Raw genomic sequence first — 19447 nt, forward strand, 5'->3', positions numbered from 1 at the left:
ACTTCATCAACAAATATTGTGACATGAGCAAAAAATCCATTATGCTTTTACATCTATAGACAACCTTGGATGTTTTGATTGACCAAGAAACAAGCAAACACATTTTTCCTTATTTTTAAATAATCTACCCAAATCTTTTAAGCGCAAACATTTTGGATTATTCATTTTAAACAGAACCCATTCAATTTTAATGAGCATAATCAAATTGTACTATCATAGCAATAGCTTTTCAAAACTTTTAGAAAGGAAAGAATTAAAGATAGCGGTATGTAGTTGTGGGTAACAGTACTGTATTTTTCTAAAAATATTTTCTTTGTTTACATACTAAATCCAAGTCGCGTTTGCAGACACGAAAAAATGAAAAACGAGAATTAACATACAACTCATATAAAAAACATATTAAAATAATAATCGCCTTTATTAAAGCTATATTATGGTTAACTTTGTAAATTGGTCAGGAAAGTGAAGAAAGAGTAAACAAAGCATTTCCCTATACTGAAGTAACGTTCCTTCGAAACCTCGATTTTCTGCCTTCTCCCTATATCGGTATATGGGTTTCATGTAAAGGAGAGTTGCATTCTCCTATCATTTTACGAATATATACAGAATCTTCCTTTATTGTTTTTGTTCTATATAATCCTCAATCTATAGAATAATAAAGTCGCTCTTTGAAACTTTTGATTTAAAGAACCAAAAGACGCGTTTTTTATCTTACGTTAAAACTTTCTTTCGTTAATTACTTTTAAATTTAAAGGTAAACTCCTTAAATTCATTCGTTCAAATCCAATTGTGCTGTCTACCATTGCGCAATTTATCTATTGACTTTTTTTTTTTTTGTCTTTTCGATTTACTTTACTCTCTTTTCTATATTCATCGTTGGAATTTAAAACTTACTAGTTTGCCAACATGCCTTCAGACGATGATTTCGTGATGTCCAACTCGGAAGATGAAGTTGTTCCAACGACTGCAAGAAAGGTATGCCAGCGATTCTCGAATTTCGTATTTGCTAACAAAAATAGAAAACTACCGCCCAATCTCGTGCAAAGAAAGGTTCCCAGAGTAGTAGGAGTGCTTCGCCTTCATCGTCTTCTTCCAATTCCGCCGCCCCTGCAACAGATGCAGGAGGTAACGTTGCTACATCAAATGCCTCTTCACAATACCAACGGTTAAGTCCAAGAGAACACGTTCTCAGACGTCCTGATACTTATGTTGGTAGTATCGACCGTACAACTTCGAACATGTGGGTGTACAATTCCGAGAGCGAAAAGCTCGAATACCGTGAAGTCAACTATGTTCCTGGTCTCTATAAAATTTTCGACGAAATTATCGTTAATGCTGCTGATAACAAGGTGCGCGATCGAACCATGAATACCTTAAAAGTCAATATAAATCCCGAGTCCAACGTAATTACCGTTTTCAACAATGGTAAAGGTATTCCCGTTGAAATTCACGACAAGGAACAGATTTATATCCCGGAGTTAATTTTTGGTAATCTACTTACTTCTAGTAATTATGATGACAATCAAAAGAAAGTTACCGGCGGTAGAAACGGTTACGGTGCTAAACTTTGCAATATCTTTTCTTCAGAATTTACGGTAGAAACTGCCGATAAATTTCAAATGAAAAAGTACAAACAGGTCTGGACTGACAACATGTCAAAAAAGAAAGATCCCATCGTTACGGACATGAAAAGACCCGAGGAATATACGAAAATTACATTCAAGCCAGATTTACAAAAGTTCGGTATGTCCGAGATTGACGCCGATATTGTTGCCATTTTAAAACGCCGTGTTTACGATATGGCAGGTACTGTCCCTGAGACAAAGGTATTTTTAAATGATGAGCGCCTGAAGGTTAGCGGATTTAAAAAGTATGTTGATATGTACCTGTCTTCAAGCACGCCCTCCGATAGCGAAAGTCCTACTGTCATTTATGAGCAAGTCAATGACCGATGGGAAATTGCGTTTGCTGTATCTGACGAGGAATTCAATCAAGTTTCTTTTGTTAACAACATCGCAACAATTCGCGGAGGTACTCATGTCAATTATATTGCGGATCATATTGTGAAAGCGGTCAATGAAGATGTACAGAAAAAAAACAAAGGCGCGCCAATTCGTCCCTTTCAGATAAAAAATTTCATTCGCATTTTTGTTAATTGCCAGATTGAAAATCCTTCATTTGACTCACAGACTAAGGAAACCCTTACTACTAAAGTATCCAATTTTGGTTCGACTTGTACGCCAAGCGCAAGCTTTATGAACCGCGTTAAGAAAACAGAAATTGTAGAAAGAGTTTTGGATTTGGCTCGCTCAAAAGCTGATAAACAATTAAGTCAAACAGACAGTCGTGGGTCACGTACTCGAATTACTGGCTTGCCCAAACTTGAGGATGCCAATAAAGCTGGTACCAAAGAGTCTCACAAGTGTGTTTTGGTATTGACAGAAGGTGATTCTGCTCGTTCCCAAGCCCTTTCTGGTTTAAGTGTTGTTGGTCGAGATTATTACGGAATTTTCCCATTACGAGGTAAGCTACTAAACGTTCGTGAAGCTTCCCATACCCAAATTATGAATAATAAAGAAATTCAAGCCATCAAAAAGATTATGGGACTTGTGCACAAGAAAAATTATACAGATGCTAAAGAACTACGATACGGGCATTTGATGATAATGACCGACCAGGATCCTGATGGCTCTCATATTAAAGGTCTAATCATCAACTTCTTGGAATCTACTTACCCGTCATTGCTGCAAATCCCAGGATTTTTGATACAGTTCATTACCCCTATCGTCAAGTGCAAACGAAATAGACAAGTCCTTTCCTTTTATACTCTACCAGAATATGATTATTGGAAAGAAGCAAATAACAACGGTCGTGGCTGGGACATAAAATATTATAAGGGTTTGGGTACAAGTGATGCCACTGAAATGAAAAGCTATTTTTCGGATCTCGATCGTCACATGAAGTATTTCCATGAAATAGAAGAGAAGGACAAAGGTTTGATTGAAATGGCATTTGCCAAAAAGAAGGCCGATTCGCGAAAGGAATGGCTTCGTACATATCATCCCGGTATTTTTATGGATTACACAGTTCCTCAGATCCCGATTGATGATTTCATCAACAAGGAACTTATTCAATTCAGTATGGCAGACAATATCCGTTCAATTCCCTCCGTTATAGATGGATTAAAACCCGGTCAGCGAAAGATTATTCATTACTGTTTAAAGAAGAATCTCACTCGTCAAATTAAGGTAAGCAGTCTTACAGGATATGTTATGAGTGAGACGGCTTATCATCATGGCGATAGTTCCTTAACTCAGACGATTGTTAACTTAGCTCAAAACTTTGTCGGAAGTAACAATATCAATCTTTTAATGCCCCATGGTCAATTTGGAACTCGACTAGAAGGCGGTAAGGATGCAGCAGCTCCTAGGTATATCAATACTTGTCTCTCTCCTATAGCTAGGAAGTTGTTCAAATCGGAAGATGATCCTTTGATGAATTATCAGAATGAAGAAGGACAGTGGATCGAGCCTGATTATTACGTCCCAATTATACCAATGCTACTTGTTAACGGTGCTGAGGGAATTGGAACAGGCTGGTCTACTAACATTCCAAATTATAATCCTAAAGATATTTCTGCTAATTTAAGACGACTTTTGAATAATGAACCCTTGCTTGAGATATCTCCCTGGTACCGCGGTTTCCGTGGTGGTATAGAAAAGGTTACACCCGACAGATACAAAGTTAGTGGTATAATTAATCAAATAAGCGATTCAAAAGTTGAAATTACTGAACTGCCTGTTCGATTTTGGACCCAAGATATGAAAGAATACTTAGAAACGGGTATTGCAGGAAGTGATAAAACCAAACCATTTATTAAGGACTATGAAGGCTATCATGGTACGGGTAATGTACATTTTCAAGTCACTCTCACAGAACAGGGCATGAGGGAAGCTGTGGCTGAGTCCTTGGAAGCTAAATTCAAAATAGTCCGAAGTCAAGCTACTAGTAATATGATGGCATTTGATCCTTCCGGAAGGATAAAGAAATACGAAAGTGTCGAAGATATTTTGACAGATTTTTTTGAAGTTCGTTTGCGAACTTATCAAAGACGCAAAGAACTTTTGGTTGCTGAATTAGAACGCCGCTTCGATATGTTTTCCAATCAAGCGAGATTTGTCCACATGATTATTGAAAATGAACTTGTAGTTTCGAAAAAGAAGAAGAACATCCTTGTAGCTGAACTCCGCGAAAAAGGATTTCAGCCAATTTCGAAACCTAAGAAAGGTCGTGAGGCTGACATGGAAGCCGAGCGTGCTCAACTACGTGGCGAAGATCCCGTTGAAGAACAGGATTCTTCGAGTGACTTTAATTACCTTTTGTCTATGGCAATTTGGTCTTTAACATACGAAAAGTATTTGGAGCTGTTGAAGAAAAGAGATGATGTTATGACAGAACTTGACACGTTAATTAAACTGACTCCTAAGGATTTATACTTGCAAGACTTAGAAGAATTTGAATACACTTGGGACAATGTGATGGACGAAATGAACCGGAGCATGTTGGAGGATGAAGAGGCATCAAGAGGGTTTGTTGGGTCTACCAAACCTTCCACAACGCGTAGACGAAATACGGGTGCGAAAATGAAAGTGAAGTCCGAAGAACCTGGTGATGACAATACAGGGCCTGGAAGTGGCAGACCACGTGCAAAAAGCACCGCAAGGCCAACGAAGGTAAAAAGTGAAGAAACAGAACAACCGGCTACAAAGGCTCGCAAGGGAAGTCAGCCAACACTTAGTTTCGCTAAAGAAAATGGTTCAACTTCAAATAAACATTTACCAGAGGATAAAGGTACAAAAACCCCCTTTTCTATTGCAAGAGGAAAAGGCAAGAAACCAGACTCCTCAAACTCGTCGAGCGAAGGTGTTCAAACTAAAAATAAGGGGAAAAAGCGTTCATCTTCTGATTCACCAAGTGATGACGAGGATCCTCAGACTACAAAGAGAGCAGCATCTCGGCATGGCCAGTCTAAAGCAACTGAACCTAGGACATTATTTTCTTCCGATGATGAGGAAGACTTACCTTCCGAGACTATATCTGGCAAACTCCAAAGTAATTTGAAGGGCCCGTTTGTCGACATTACCAATGCTAAAGAGGCCCCATCGAAAGGAAGAACAACTTCGGTTATTGATGATGAGGATTTTGACGATTTACCAGACAGTTCCACTCCCAAACCAAATAAGACCGGCATGAACGGAAAAGCAGATGCGGCAGTGTCCCCGACTAGGCCTCGTAGGACAACCACCCGGCGAGCGGCTACTACGAATAACTCCATTTATGTAGATTCTTCCTTGGATGAATCCAGTTTTCAAGATGATTCATTCGTAGTTGGAGATAATGAAGACGATGATTATGAAGAGGATGTCTAAACATCATTTATCGTTTAGGAACGAGAAGTATCAAATTTTCTACTATCGTTACCGTCTGTTAGATAAATAAAATTGACCTATCATAATATTCTCTTGTAAAAATTTCAGATTGTTAATGATCCAAGGTTGTCTGTTTCATACACGCAGATGCATGCACTCAAAACTACATTTGTTATAACCGCTTTAAGTATTTTAAAATAAAGGAAGCGATATGTTCGTTATGCCTAGAAGGCCTACCCTAGCGAAAAGTTTGTTACAGATGATAGATATGATAAAAGTATTTCAACCACTACCATAACCAGACAGCTATTTAGTGAAGATGTCCGTTAAAAAGATTGTTGTTTTGCCAGGTGATCATATTGGACCCGAAATCGTTTCTTCCGCTGTCGAAGTTTTAAAGACAGTGGAAAAAAAGTGTTCCGACCTAAAGTTTGAATTTGAGGAACATAAGATTGGCGGTGCCTCAATCGATGCCTATGGTACACCTTTGACCGATGAGACAATTAAGGCTTGTTTGGAGGCTGATGGTATTATTTTGGGAGCAGTTGGCGGTCCCGAATGGACAAACCCCAACTGCCGTCCTGAGCAAGGATTGTTGAAGCTTCGCAAAAGTTTGGGTGTTTGGGCAAATCTTCGTCCATGCACCTTTCCTAGCAAATCTTTGCTTAAGTACAGTCCCTTAAAGTCCGAGATTGCTGAGGGAGTTGATTTTTGCGTCGTTAGAGAGCTCACCGGTGGTTGCTATTTCGGTGAGCGTACTGAAGATAATGGCTCAGGTCATGCTATGGATACCTGGCCTTACAGTGTAGAGGAAGTTACTCGAATTGCTCGTTTAGCTGCCTGGCTTGCACAAACATATAACCCTCCTGCGCCTGTTACTTTGCTTGACAAAGCTAACGTTTTGGCTACTTCCAGACTTTGGCGTAAAACTGTTGCCAAGGTCTTTAAAGAAGAGTTTCCTCATTTGACATTAAAGAACCAGCTTATTGATTCTGCTGCCATGCTTATGGTCAAGAGCCCTCGCACTTTAAACGGTGTTGTTTTAACGGACAACTTGTTTGGTGATATTATTTCTGACGAGTCATCTGTTATTCCTGGAAGCTTGGGTTTGCTACCTTCCGCTTCTCTTTCCGGAATTTATGGTCAAACGGAGAATCTTAATTGTCTTGTTGAACCCATCCATGGCAGTGCTCCCGATATTGCTGGCCAAGGGATCGTAAACCCAGTCGGTACCATTTTGTCTGGTGCACTTTTGCTTCGCTACGCTTTGAATGCTCACAAAGAAGCTGCTGCCATTGAAGCAGCTGTTGAAAAGGTCCTTGACGATACTTCCATCGGTGGCCGAGGTCTCTATACTCGTGATTTGGGCGGTGATGCCAAGACGGTTGGCATTACTAAAGCTGTTGTTGAGGAACTTGAAAAGATTTTGTAAAGCAAGTAACAGTTAACGTTTCTATGTTGCTGCTGTTGAACTTATAGAAGAAAACACTAATGATAGTTTCCTTTTCCTTACGCGCGGATTGAGTATGGACAAAGATACATTTTTTTTTTTTATTCAACCATAAAGATGAAAAAGGGGATTAAAAGAGAGGTTTAGCTAGTCTAATATCTTAATGAAATTTTGGATGTATTAGCTTCTTAATAAACTTACAAATATCCGTAGTCTCACAACACATGGGGTCTGAATCATTAGAAAATAGCAAATTCTTCCTGAGCCGACGGTTCTGCAAAAGAAAGGAATCACCGTAACTGATTTCGGCTTTTGAATTGATTGCTCGTATATGGGAGTTCATCAATGGAGAAATTAAAGTGCCTACACTCGATTTAGTATTAACTTTGCTTCAAGCATTTGCATACGTCTCTGGAGCATAAACCTTTATAAGGCGAACATGACTATCTTTACCATTTTGATGATTGCCAAGAATTTTGACTTCAATGAGATTGGCATCGAGTAGACCATTCCGCCCAAAATCACCCACCGGAACATGAACCCAGCCAGTTGGTTCTTCCAGTTGAACGGTGGTGACAAGTTCCAAATCGTGAAATCCTGTGCCCGCTGATATACGAAGTCTGTCTGGAGTGTATGATTCATCAAAGGTATATTGTAAATACAGGCTGATGTATTTCACGGAAACTCGCTTCACGAATTTTACGTGAATGTCATGCGGCTGCGACCCGTCTGATCTGCAAAACGAAAATAATTAGTACGTTTACTTTGTTAAACTGCTGAGCTTACTGCCAATAAGTCTCGACGTTATCGTCCCGAACCAAGCGTATAGGGAAGCTACCTTTTTCACTGGAACATGTCCATTGGGCTAGGTTTCCAATGTCTACCAATCCATCTGTCAACTTTTGGGTTTCTGATTTTGAATTTTTCATCTCGATCCCGCTATCCAATTTGGGTACAGTAATCCCTTCTCTATGAGTACTTGGTAATGCAACGATGGTTCTACAGTAGTTTCCAAGTAAAAATAATCAGTTTCAATGGTATATGCCAAATATATCAGTCTTGCAGATGCAAGTCGAAAAGGCAATTTGCTCAGTTGATTTGTCTTTACCTACAGCAAATCCCAACTACAACTGTACTACTTGGACAACTAAAAGAAAGTAAGAAGAAACAAACAAACAAAGAAAATCAATAGTAAACAACGCTACAATAATCGTCTACGTTACACAAAATAAAAGGGATTAAAATGAAAATTAAATTGATAAATGAATGCTTATATGCTGCTTTATGTAATGATCAAAAAAATGCAAATAATAAAACCCGATGCAAAGTGTGTGATAAATCAACAATGTAAATGAAAGACAAATTTCAAAAGATGGTTTGTTTGCTTAGATTTCTGTGGAAGTTTTTAATAAAACAAACATTGTTCCCAATAGGTTTGGCTTAAAGGAACATGGTGACGGCAGAAACGATACCGATAACAGCAACGACATTATAGCCGGTCTTTATAAGAGGAGAAGCGGCTGAGCTAGAACTAGAACTAGAGCTAGAACCAGAGCCAGAGGAGGAAGATCCGCTGGTTGACTTGGAAGAACCGGAAGTAGAACTAGATGAGAAACCGCTGCTAGCAGCGCTGGCGGTCTTTCCACCTTTGGAAAGAATAGATCCGCTCTTAGCAGATGAGGGAGCGGAAGAAGAGTCAGAAGACTTGGAAGAGCTGCCTGACTGGGAAGAACTGATAGGAGCAGAGGAAGAGGAGGAACCGCTGCTAGACGAAGAGGATGAGGGTTTAGAGGAGGTACTGGAAGCGCTACGAGTGCCAATATTAGAAGCAGCAACAGATGTGGCAGACATGGTTCCACTGTAGCTCAAGTCAGTCGTGGAAATGGTACAAGTAGAGCAAGCTTGTAAGCTGAAATACTTGGAATAGCTATCACCACCGTCCCAAGAGACGGACAGCAAGTAGTTATTAGCAGAAGGGAAATGGGTAGGAACGTCCCAACTGTAAGTTCCGGTGTTTTTGACATCAGAAGCAATTGTCTCGAGAGGAGTCAATTTGTCATTGCTTCCGCTGAGCAAAGTCAAAGTAACGGTATCACTGGTCAAGTTAGACCAAGACACAGTGTAAGCACCACCACCTTCTTGGATAACGGCATTTGTTGCAGGAGCAGAAAGGTCGTTGTATGCAAAAGCTGCAGCGAAAAAGCTAGCGACAAAAGGAATGAGCTTCATAGTGAAAAGAAAGAATTTCAAAAAAAGTGTATATAACTTGTAGAATTTATATGGTTATATACTATTAGATATTAAGATGTATATCTACCGCGAAAATAAGTTATGTGTTTTCTTGCACTTTCTTTCGGCGTTCTGGCGCTTTATATACGATTTTTGGACTACCCCGCAGGGTTGCATGTTTGGTATCCATGTGTTCTCGATGAGCTCGTTTTGTTACTTGGATGCCAGTTCTGGACCTGGTCGGTGGAGTGGACCTCGGAGATTTGGTTCTGAGCCTCATGGAATCCTTAGCTCTCTAATATTACAGCGAAGTATGATGTATAGCAATATATAATTTACATATAATCATGAGGAATATCAGCAATCGTCATATTGCAGCGAGAGCGTAGACAGAAAAAGGAAGTAAGAAAAGAGTAGAATTTATCTTGAAAATGAAAGGAAAGCGAAAAGGTTTGCTGATATTCGAAATTCTTGGTTTTTTGGGGGTTGGGGAAAAGATGCCAAACTCTGGTTTGTTTACATATGACGTACCGTAAATGTAAATATAAATAAATGCTTTTTTATTTTTATTTTTATTCATATTTTGTACCAACTAGGATAGATTCGTCTTACATTGTCTTTTATAAATTTAAATAAAATAAAATAAAAGAATACAAGATAAAAACTCCCTATGCAAGTCCAAAGCTCACATTTGTTTGCTTACACTACTTGACTTCCAATTCATCCTCCAAATTTCACTCCACCATAAGCTTGCTTTCTCAATTATTTGCTGTTTCTTGGAAATTGATGTTTGGAATCTATTTCATTTTCATTTCTACTTATTTGCATCGAATTCGTTGAATTGTGTTTGTTTACACAACCGTTCCAAGCAATGTGTAATCCCCATATCATACAAAAGTAGGCGAGACGAAGGCTGTCAGGTTGGACAAAACACAACTCAACCAGTAGCTAGAAACGACTTTAATTTCCATTCTTATTGTCAATTCTTTCATGTCACTAAAGACAGAAAATCTCTTTTGAATTGTTATTTTTTTTTTTGTTTTCTTCTCTACTTGTTTACTTGCAAGAAAATCACAAACAGTTGCTTTTGCCTTGGACCGTTCTTTTTTTTTCTTTTTTTTTTTCTTTTGAAGCCATTCTGTTTATGTAAAGTCCGGTAGCCTTTCTACTGCTGCTACTACTACTACTACTACTACTTCTACTCCTCTCATTCTACTGCCATTACGATTTCGAATCCCTAAACCAGTGCTGCTCCTTCACATTTGTACATTTAAAAAGAAAAAGGAAAATAGGTAAATAGGAAATCAAGCCAATTCTGTAAAAGAATCTAATCCTTACTTTGCTTCCTCCTTGCTGCACTCAAACTGGTAGATTCCTCGAAATCCACTTCTGTTGCCGTTGTTTTATCTTTTTCACATAGCCCTCCCTTTTTTCTCTCGGGCGTATCATTTTGTGTTTGCAACTGTGTTATGAATTTTTTGTATGTATCCCTTAAGTAATGGCTAAAATCATGTTTCGAAAGCGTATTGTGAAAAGGTATCTATTCATCATTGCGCTTTTCATATCTGGCACATTATTTTTACAAAACACACCGGCTTTTAAAACCAAGATTCCTTCGCTGGATCTGAAACCGAAAGCCACTCTTTCCACAAAATTTGAAGATTACAAGAACAAGTTTATTTCTTCCCTCGAAAAAGCAAAGCCTCCTTCCGATACCATCATGTTTACTGCTTACGGTCTGGAATCTCCGACGCATAGTTTGTTCATGCTGGCTTGTGACATGGCTTTCAAATCCAAATCCTCCGTTAGCTTTTTGCTCATAGAAGACGGCAGCGAGCCTTTGGACTTGTTCGAACTCAACCGGGAGACGGAAGCTTCGTGCCCCCTCAATTTCTTTTTCGTCAAGGGGATTGACAAACTTACGGATGAACTCCCTTTAAAAGATTTAATTTCTCTTCAATTTCAGCAAGCTTTAAAAAGCATATCTCCCTCCGTAATTGTCACTTCAAAACAATCTTCTCAAGTCATGAAGGATGCTACTGGCCCTTATCTCGCTAATAACTATTACAGCCATAATGTCATTGATACAAATGCCTTAGACGAAAATGCCTGGGTTGCTAGCCTCGACGCAGAATCACTAAAACATTTTCGAACTCCCAGAATTAATGTCGTCCTAATTGCAGAAGAAGACTCCTTCAAGGAAATCCCAAATATGCTGTCTGATTTAAAGAAGGACTACCACTCTCCCGATGAGTACCCATATGTCTTCATTCACATATATCTCCTCAAAAAGCTTCCTGACCTAAAAGCCATACGTAATAAATGGCCTCAAGACCGTCTCTTCATGCAGTTTCATGAAGAAAAGAAGCACCACGAATTTACTGAGCTTTGGGTTCCTCCTAACGACTACACTTATGCTCTTTTTGTTGACATGACAAAGGATGTGTCTACTGAACTTTCCTCTAAATTGCTTACATGGTACAAGTTTCTCATTTTAACTACATTTTATAAAGAAGACTCTTCCATTATTCGAGACAACATTATGTCCATCACTTCATCCAGCGAAGCCGTATCCGACAATCCTATTACATTCTTTCAAAGAAAATTGCCAAACGTTTTTTTGTTTACTCCCATAGCTTTCCAAAAGTTTCAAGAATACGTTTTTGCAAGAAAATTTGTTCCCGACTTCAAGGTCACGAATTTCATACCAGATGAATACGAAGACGATCCTACTGTATTTCAACAAGTGGGCAACTTACTTACTGAATTTCAGGCGCTACTCGGCCTATACTCTTTAGTTGTCTCTCCTGCGAACAATGGCCCCCTTGATTCTGTAAAAATTGATAGCGTTATGTCAGATTTTCTAAAGTGTCCTCCCAATATAAGCTTTCCTCAGCTTTCTCTGGATCCCCTTTTTCACACATTTGACGACCAAATACTGAATTTTTCAAGTGCAAAGAACATGTCAACGGATTTGTATCAAAGCGTTTCTGGGTGTGCTCAATCTCACGTACTTTCGGCTTTTCCCATACAATCCATATTTTGTCCAAAAAGCTGATGATGAATTTAAGTCTTATTTATTTGCTTTCAGTTTGTTGTGTTTAAAATTTAGAATTGGGCTTTTACTAAATAGCTGTTTATAGTTTAATTTATTGAGGTAATAGGTGTACTAAAGGTTGGTACATATCAAGTCTATAATATTCATCGTTATTGGTAGTATCTTTTGTTCAATGTATCCAATTAGCTTCTTGGGACAAAACTTGAAGCAAAAGCAATCATGGTACCCCTTACGGATCTAAGAAACCTTTGAAGTCGAGTATATTCTGTATCCGTCCTTCTTCGCTGCGTTTCTGAAGTTACGTTTTCTTGATTTTCACTCGGCGGGGCATTCGCAACTTCAATAACCTCAGGGTTGCTTCCACTACGACGTTGACGATATTCGTTCTGAACATTTCGAACATATTCCAAAGCTGTTTGCAGTGTTCGATTTTCATTAATAATCGGGCTAAGTGCGCCAGCCTGTAGAAGAAAAACGAAAGCCATAATGGACGTTAATAGCATGGTATGCGGTAAAGAGTCATTATAAGTAGCCAAGGCACAGAATAAAGCCAGACGAATAAATAAACGAAAATGTCTTCTTATATTTTCAAAGGTATGGGTAAAAGGAGATAATACACTAGATGTAAATAGTTGGAAGCGTCTCAGATTCTGAAAAGTCATTGGTTGCACTTGTAAAGAAGAACGTTCAGAACTTGGGGATAATAAGTATGCGCATTCGCCTGTTTGTTGATTCTGCATAATACCATAAGGTGAAATAACAGGGGGAAGTCCCGATCCCACAGGATGAAATGGCAAAGGAGAGAAAGTATTGGTAGAGGGCATTTGCTGTAAATAGTAAGATCCATTATAAAATACAGTTTGATAGTATATCGGAAGCAACTGAGGAGCATCTGTAGTAAAGCCACCGGTAGAAGTTAAATTACCACCTGTAAAAGGCAAATTTAGGGAACCGGCATGTGGATGGGAGTTTACTGAAAAACGTCCGGGTAATTCATTAGGTAGCCTCTGGGGATTACTTGAAACGGGTGGCGAAGAAAAGTTACCAACAAAGGAAGGCCTATGGAGATGATCAGTATGCAGAAGATTGTCAACAGTCGGCAATCGTTGTGTATTGCTTTCAGGAGAGGGAGAAGCATGATTTGCGGGTATTTGGGGGGAGTTTCCTCCATTATTTTGACCAAAAGGAAGGGTGGATATACCATTCGGTATAGGACTTGTATGTGGTGTACCATTTCGACCCTGTACGCTTGATGCAACAACCATAGTGACGTTGCGATCGGGAACAGATGTTACGGAAGTTGTAGTCGTAGTAGTTGGGTTGGGGATGGGGATTTGTCGCTGAGAGCTTAAAAGCTGGATAAAAGGATTCATAGAAGATTCATTAGGAGAAGGTAAATTGTTTGGAATACTGTCTTGGGTTTGTGGCATAGATGGGGCAGATGGCACTAGTCCGCTGCTTTCAATACGCTGAATCATATTTGGGAACATTCCGTGAATTCCAGCAGTTCTTCCGACGCGCTGATAATTTGAGAATAAATGTTGAGCTCGCTCGCGCTGAGAGAGCTCTTCAGGATTCAAACTGGTTATCGTTCGTGATGGCTGAACGGAGAGAGAAGAAGACGAAGGAGGATGAGCTTCTTGTTGTCTAGGGAATGGAGCCAATTGCGAAAAACTCTGCTCAGTGGGAGCGCTTGAAGACAGAGGTAAGCTACTGATTATGCTTATAACCAGATGAAAAGTTACCAGATCGGTAACATCATTCAGAATAGTAAATAGAATTGTTTCGTTTCGCAAAACTCTTCCAGCATAAATCAGCTTGAGACGATCGACGGGTGCTTCAAAGGTAGGAGCGATAATGTTTTTCAGATCCAAAACTGTTTTGTCTCGTGCAACCTGGAAAATTCCCACTTTCTGATCGACAGTAGTCACTCGAATTTTGTACTCACTCATTTCCGTCATAAGTCAAAAGTAGTAATGTTCATATCAGAGCATGAGATATCAATTTGTCGTGAAATATGGTTCTACGACCATGCGAAGGGTATCCTCAAATTTAAGAATAACGGTCTGTTTACCAAAATTGAACGTATCTCCTTATTCTACTATGTTTACTTTATCTTATTCATCCTTTTTATAGTATAATAAATGACAATTGGATCGATTTTGTTTTATTTTCTATATGAATAGACAATGCATATGCAAAAAGAAGTGAATATTCATTCAAAGTCTAAGATTTGTGCCCCCTCGAAGGAAACACACTTGTCAGAATTCAAAGACGTGATAAAGCAACGAAACAAGAGGGTCTTGTTGCAAATATTTTCGACATAGGAAATTGAAGTTCTTTATATAAAAGAAAGGTTTAAGGATGATTTTGAACCATCCGAATGTTTGTTACGAAAATGCCAAAAACTTGTGCGACGACTGCCTAAACTAAGCGAAACGTAAATTATAGTTTATTCGACAACAGTCACAAGAATATATATAAACACATACAGAGCAGCCTTTCCTCTTGTTAAAGTACTTTTCTATTTTAACTTTAGAATGCAGGTGCATTAATAAATGCTCTTTTTGTTTATGAATGTGTAAAGGTACAAGTCAAACCGTAAAGACATAAAATTTAATCACATGTCTCTTTCTAAACTCTCTTTGAAGGATAAAAGTGTCGAAGATTGAGTTGGAGGTACCTCTGATGGTATATATAGAGACTAGAAAAAATCTTTGCGCTGTTGAGTACGGTTGCTCCTTATGGGGTACTCGTAATTTTTTGGGCAAACATGTATTTTGTTATATGCTATATATTATCATAGGATTAAATACCAAAGATTCACGGTCCAAAAAAAAAAGCGAAAGTAGCTATCATGAGAAGTTTCAGAAAAGTGGGTAAAGTACTAAATAACAAAAGAACGACCTATCTGTAAAGTAAATCTCATGGCTCTGGTTTTAAGTTGCCAAGTGATTGGCCTACTTTTACAGCCTGACCTCGTTGGATGTCAAACTGAAAGTTTGCTGGCGCCTCAAAAACAAGGACAACGGTACTTCCTAGTTCAAAATTTCCGATTTCCTCGCCCCTCAGTAATGGATGTCCATGTAGAATTGCAGAAGATTTCGTATATACTGCCTCGTCGTATGTACCGGTAGGACCCAGTTTTCCAAATTGATTTGTACAGAGTTCTTTATCAAAGTTGATGCGGATACTTCCGACATTCGTGGCGCCCACTGGAATCATGCTCATGAATCCATATTTGTAGCGCCCAAGCATAGCGACTCTTTCATTCAAAACGAAAAGATTTCCCAACTTACTTACCATATAGGGCGAAACACTAAATAATTCCCCAGAAAAGTGTCGTCTTCGTTCTACGACCCAGTCTGTGGGTGAATGGAATCGATGATAATCACCAGGTGCCAAGTAAATGACGGCGTAATACAAAAGGTTTTGGTCCCGAGAGCGCAAGAAATCAAATGTAGAGCGCATGGCGACTTTCGTAGAGTTCAGCAAATCGACTTGGTTAGCACTAGCATCTTTAATAGAGTTATGAGAATGCTCCTTATCATGCCCCATTAAATCTTGTAAACTATACTCTATACCATTTACAAGAGCGAATTCCTCTTGGCTTATATGTGGAATGTGGTCTGGCGAAGGAATAGCATGGGCTTTTTGTAAACGGGCCAAATGCTCTTTTCCCAACAATGCCTCTAGAGAGTAAGTTAATCCCTTGACTTGCTCCAGATGACCTCCCTCGATGACTCCGTAATTCAGCACTTTCCCATCTGCCGGGCTAACAAGGATGGCCCCAGAATCAATAGGGCGACAACCGGGTTTTAGCTTTCGTGTAAAAAATTCAGCAAGATTTCGATATTGTTTTAAATCTTGTATTTCAGCTTCTTTCAAATCGCAGTTGAACAACCATGAGTATAGACGGAATCCGGGATTCCTTAAGTACAGAGGAATTTCCACTCGATTCACGTAGCCCCACCACCTAGATAATGTTCTTAAAGGCAAAGTACTCAATACATAAAAGTGCCATGGGCCTTCCACGCTCACGCCGGTCTTTGTTGGCTTTTTTTCGTGTCGATCTTGATTCCAAGCATACCCAACCAAACCAACAAGACCAAGACCTGCTATACTTAAACCAAGACTTAATGCCTTACGCTTTCTTCCGAAATGAACGTTTGTGAAAATGGGTCTGGTTGTATTCAAGGAATGAATTGGAAATCGACGAATTTTATGAGGACGCAGCATGATAACCTTTCTTTCTATCAGCTACGACTAAATGATTATCCTTTTAGCTAGAGGGAAAACCAAACTTTGGTGATAAAACCATAGATTTTGAAATTGTGGCGGGAGTGAGCCATTCGATTTCGTTTTTTCAAGTCTATATTATTTCTGTAGCTAGACGAGGTTTCCAATATATTATAAAATATGAAGCATCTTTTTATAAATTATTTGCATACAATATATAAATAAATTTATCTTTTTTGTTTATTTTATTTTTTGGTTTCTCGTACAATTTGCGGTAAGAGTATGAACAGATAGACCTCTTTATTTTTTCATAGTACATATTTATTTTCTGTAAAAATAAAAAGGTTATCTATAAATTTTCATTATGCTGAAGAACTAGAAAACGTTTGAGCCTTGTATGTACGGAATTTCGCTCATTCGCAAGGGAAACAAACTACTAGGTGTTGTAAATAAACACACATGCTATCAGACAAATCTAGCTTTTAAGTAGGTTTCCCAAGAATGTAATAGTTTCATTGTTTTTAATTTCATGCATCAAATAGCGTTTCTCACAGGTTGTAAATATCACATCCACTACGTAAGCTAACAAACATTATGTCTGAATTGTAAACAAACAAACCTTTTGTAAAAACCTGGGTACTCGATCTACGACTCAACAACAATTCAAGGAAAAATAGAAAGAAAGAATATTTTCATCCAACAGCATATTGAATTTAACCGCTTATGATTTAAACCGAAACAGAGATAGATGTATATGAAAGAGCCTTGGTTTTTCTATGAAAAATGAAAACAAGCCTTGAACGACAAGCCTTAAAAGAAATCAGCAATCGAGAAAAATCAAACGCTAAAAACTCTACCACAGTTAAAGTGAAAGAGATCAAACCACTATTGTCTGATGATTCGGAGGCGAGACATCCATATTCGGAAGAAAGAGGAAGATCTACGACAAGAGAAGAAATCAAGAATCAATTCAAAGACATATTCTTTCCGTATACATCTAATGATAAATCAATTTTAGAAGAAGCCATCGACTTGACGTTTCAGGGTATTGAGTCGGATGAAGCAGAAACAAGCCCAGAGGATATATTGGAGGATATTAGCGAAGAAAACACATTTATCGATGAAACAGAAGTAGAATCGTATATAGAGGAGAAACTAAAGTCCGACTATGAGGCAGATACTACGGTTTCCGTTGAATATGCCAAAGAGATTTTTTGCCATATGAAACACTTAGAGGTAAGCGTTTTCAAGTGAAAAATAGGAAAGCTAATTTCAATTAACAGAATCGACTCATGCCCGACTATCGACACTTGACTTCTCATCCATTTCATGTTTTGGAAATGAGAACTGTAGTCATATGTTGGATTATAGGGATTCATTACGAAATGAACCTTTTACCAGAAACGCTGTTTCTAACGATCAACATATTTGACAGATTTTTTTCGTTGAAAAATGTAGCAGTCTCAAAAATGAAACAAATAGCGATGGCCGCCTTACTTTTAGCTTCCAAATACGAAGAAATCCATCCCCCGAGCAATAAAGAAGCATGTAGCTTGCTTGGAGAGGGAACGGTTGGCGATCTATGCAAAGCAGAAACGTATATATTGATCGTACTGCAATATGAGTTAGGGTGGCCGGGTCCTATGCCATACCTACGCTTGCTTAGTATATCGGACAGCTGGGATGCTGATATGCGAATTGCGGTCAAGTACTTTCTTGAAATTTGTATACTGGATCCGAGATTTCTAAGCCAAAAAGCAAGTCAAGCAGTGGCTACATGTGCGTATACGGCCTATTGTATTTTGCACAATGGAAACTGGAGCGGGACATTGTACAAACTGACGGGTTACCACTGCGCAAACGTCGCGCCTTTTATGCATTTACTGCTAGAGTGTTTACAAGATCCAGCCGAACATCATCGCTGCGTCTATGCAAAATATTCCACAAGGATATCGCGATACATAAGTCAGCGTATTCATGAGTGGATTAGTATTAATATTCAACTATCCTCGTCGGGGTCGTATTTATGAAACCATATATAATATCCTATCCCTGTATGAAGTGTCAACACGAGCGAAGGGGTTCTCAAGCTTGGCGAAAGTAAACACAGCTAGCTAGTATGGAGAATGAATGAATCGAGTTTGCATTATCCTGATCAACAACTGTATATGGCAAGACCTGCTGTTTGGCTAAAAATACATGCAATTTGACGCGTCTCGTATCGAAAGTAGATAATTAAAGTCCTACGTCGTAGCTCAAATAAACTATCACTTGAGAGGTGTCACTCGAGAAAGGTCTGTGTAGTATTTAATCCAAGCAAGTAAAAAAGCGATTCAAATTTCTCTTAATTCTCTTGACAAAAAAAAATATAAAGGGAAAGAGCGATGGAAAAAGAAACGACAGCAACGGATATTCTTTGGTCAATTCGTCGTTATTGTTCGCTCTGCCTTTCGCTTTGACTTAACCCCACATGCCCCCACGACGTCCCAGAAGACTCGTCTTTGGACTCGGTTTGCCTTGCTGTATTGCACATATTCCAACACCCCCACATCGGACTTTAGTATGTTTTGGGGTCATACAGTTAGCTACAGGCGAGGTTAGGAACACTTGGTAGAGAGAAAGAGAAACCACCTAGGCTGGTAAGGGCGGTACTTTCAGTTGGTCATGGGAACCAAAGAAATCAGCATTGGTCCTAGTGAGTATATTGCTTAAACAAAAGACGCAACAGCAGTTTTCAGGATCACGAAGGAAAGGCCCATGACAGAAAGGTGGGTAACAGTGAAGGAGGGAAAGAAACAAGTCGGTAGTTTTCTAGTTCCATTTCCCATTTCACATTTCTCATTCCATTTTCATTTTCCTTCAATTTCTTTCATTTGGTTGAAAGGCGCTGACTGGGGAGAACGGAAGGAGGAAGGAAGGAATCTAAAAGTAACCATGGTGGAGGCTGGGCTAGATAGAATAATCGTAGACACGAAGAAAGAATAAGGAATGACATGATCAAAGTGAGAAATCATGAATGACGGAGAACAGCCAGCCTCATGC

The 19447-nt window shown here is 39.0% G+C and overlaps 9 protein-coding genes and 1 non-coding gene across 10 annotated transcripts; 6 read left to right on the forward strand and 4 right to left on the reverse strand.

Moving 5' to 3' along the window:
• Positions 1 to 906: 906 nt before the first annotated feature.
• On the forward strand, positions 907 to 5429 carry top2 (DNA topoisomerase II; the record flags this gene model as incomplete). The annotated part of the gene is made up of 2 exons (XM_056180422.1): positions 907 to 975; positions 1020 to 5429. The coding sequence occupies 2 exons, from the start codon at positions 907 to 909 to the stop codon at positions 5427 to 5429; spliced, it is 4479 nt and encodes a 1492-aa protein (XP_056036521.1).
• Positions 5430 to 5748: 319 nt separating this feature from the next.
• Positions 5749 to 6861, forward strand: leu1 (3-isopropylmalate dehydrogenase Leu1; the record flags this gene model as incomplete). Its single annotated transcript, XM_056180423.1, has 1 exon — positions 5749 to 6861. The coding sequence occupies one exon, from the start codon at positions 5749 to 5751 to the stop codon at positions 6859 to 6861; it is 1113 nt and encodes a 370-aa protein (XP_056035984.1).
• Positions 6862 to 7169: 308 nt separating this feature from the next.
• apc10 (anaphase-promoting complex substrate recognition subunit Apc10) lies at positions 7170 to 7808 on the reverse strand (the record flags this gene model as incomplete). Its single annotated transcript, XM_056180424.1, has 3 exons — positions 7170 to 7242; positions 7287 to 7613; positions 7666 to 7808. The coding sequence occupies 3 exons, from the start codon at positions 7806 to 7808 to the stop codon at positions 7170 to 7172; spliced, it is 543 nt and encodes a 180-aa protein (XP_056035983.1).
• A 511-nt stretch (positions 7809 to 8319) lies between these two features.
• Positions 8320 to 9108, reverse strand: SOMG_01632 (SOCG_02005-like, conserved protein; the record flags this gene model as incomplete). The annotated part of the gene is made up of 1 exon (XM_056180425.1): positions 8320 to 9108. One exon carries the CDS (start codon positions 9106 to 9108, stop codon positions 8320 to 8322), a length of 789 nt encoding a protein of 262 aa, XP_056036054.1.
• A 1498-nt stretch (positions 9109 to 10606) lies between these two features.
• SOMG_01633 (ER membrane protein, conserved protein) lies at positions 10607 to 12166 on the forward strand (the record flags this gene model as incomplete). The annotated part of the gene is made up of 1 exon (XM_056180426.1): positions 10607 to 12166. The coding sequence occupies one exon, from the start codon at positions 10607 to 10609 to the stop codon at positions 12164 to 12166; it is 1560 nt and encodes a 519-aa protein (XP_056036050.1).
• Positions 12167 to 12348: 182 nt separating this feature from the next.
• SOMG_01634 (ER ubiquitin family protein) lies at positions 12349 to 14127 on the reverse strand (the record flags this gene model as incomplete). Its single annotated transcript, XM_056180427.1, has 1 exon — positions 12349 to 14127. The coding sequence occupies one exon, from the start codon at positions 14125 to 14127 to the stop codon at positions 12349 to 12351; it is 1779 nt and encodes a 592-aa protein (XP_056036024.1).
• A 662-nt stretch (positions 14128 to 14789) lies between these two features.
• Positions 14790 to 14943, forward strand: snR36. Its single transcript, XR_008803675.1, has one exon. It is a non-coding gene; the product is annotated as a box H/ACA small nucleolar RNA snR36 (small nucleolar RNA).
• Positions 14944 to 15091: 148 nt separating this feature from the next.
• Positions 15092 to 16405, reverse strand: psd1 (phosphatidylserine decarboxylase Psd1; the record flags this gene model as incomplete). Its single annotated transcript, XM_056180428.1, has 1 exon — positions 15092 to 16405. One exon carries the CDS (start codon positions 16403 to 16405, stop codon positions 15092 to 15094), a length of 1314 nt encoding a protein of 437 aa, XP_056036011.1.
• A 783-nt stretch (positions 16406 to 17188) lies between these two features.
• SOMG_01636 (meiosis-specific cyclin Rem1-like) lies at positions 17189 to 17659 on the forward strand (the record flags this gene model as incomplete). The annotated part of the gene is made up of 1 exon (XM_056180429.1): positions 17189 to 17659. The coding sequence occupies one exon, from the start codon at positions 17189 to 17191 to the stop codon at positions 17657 to 17659; it is 471 nt and encodes a 156-aa protein (XP_056036212.1).
• Positions 17660 to 17697: 38 nt separating this feature from the next.
• On the forward strand, positions 17698 to 18435 carry rem1 (meiosis-specific cyclin Rem1; the record flags this gene model as incomplete). The annotated part of the gene is made up of 1 exon (XM_056180430.1): positions 17698 to 18435. The coding sequence occupies one exon, from the start codon at positions 17698 to 17700 to the stop codon at positions 18433 to 18435; it is 738 nt and encodes a 245-aa protein (XP_056036201.1).
• Between the last annotated feature and the right edge of the window lie 1012 nt (positions 18436 to 19447).

This window comes from Schizosaccharomyces osmophilus, chromosome 1, assembly GCF_027921745.1.
Source record: "Schizosaccharomyces osmophilus chromosome 1, complete sequence".
NCBI classification, from domain to species: Eukaryota; Fungi; Ascomycota; class Schizosaccharomycetes; order Schizosaccharomycetales; family Schizosaccharomycetaceae; genus Schizosaccharomyces; species Schizosaccharomyces osmophilus.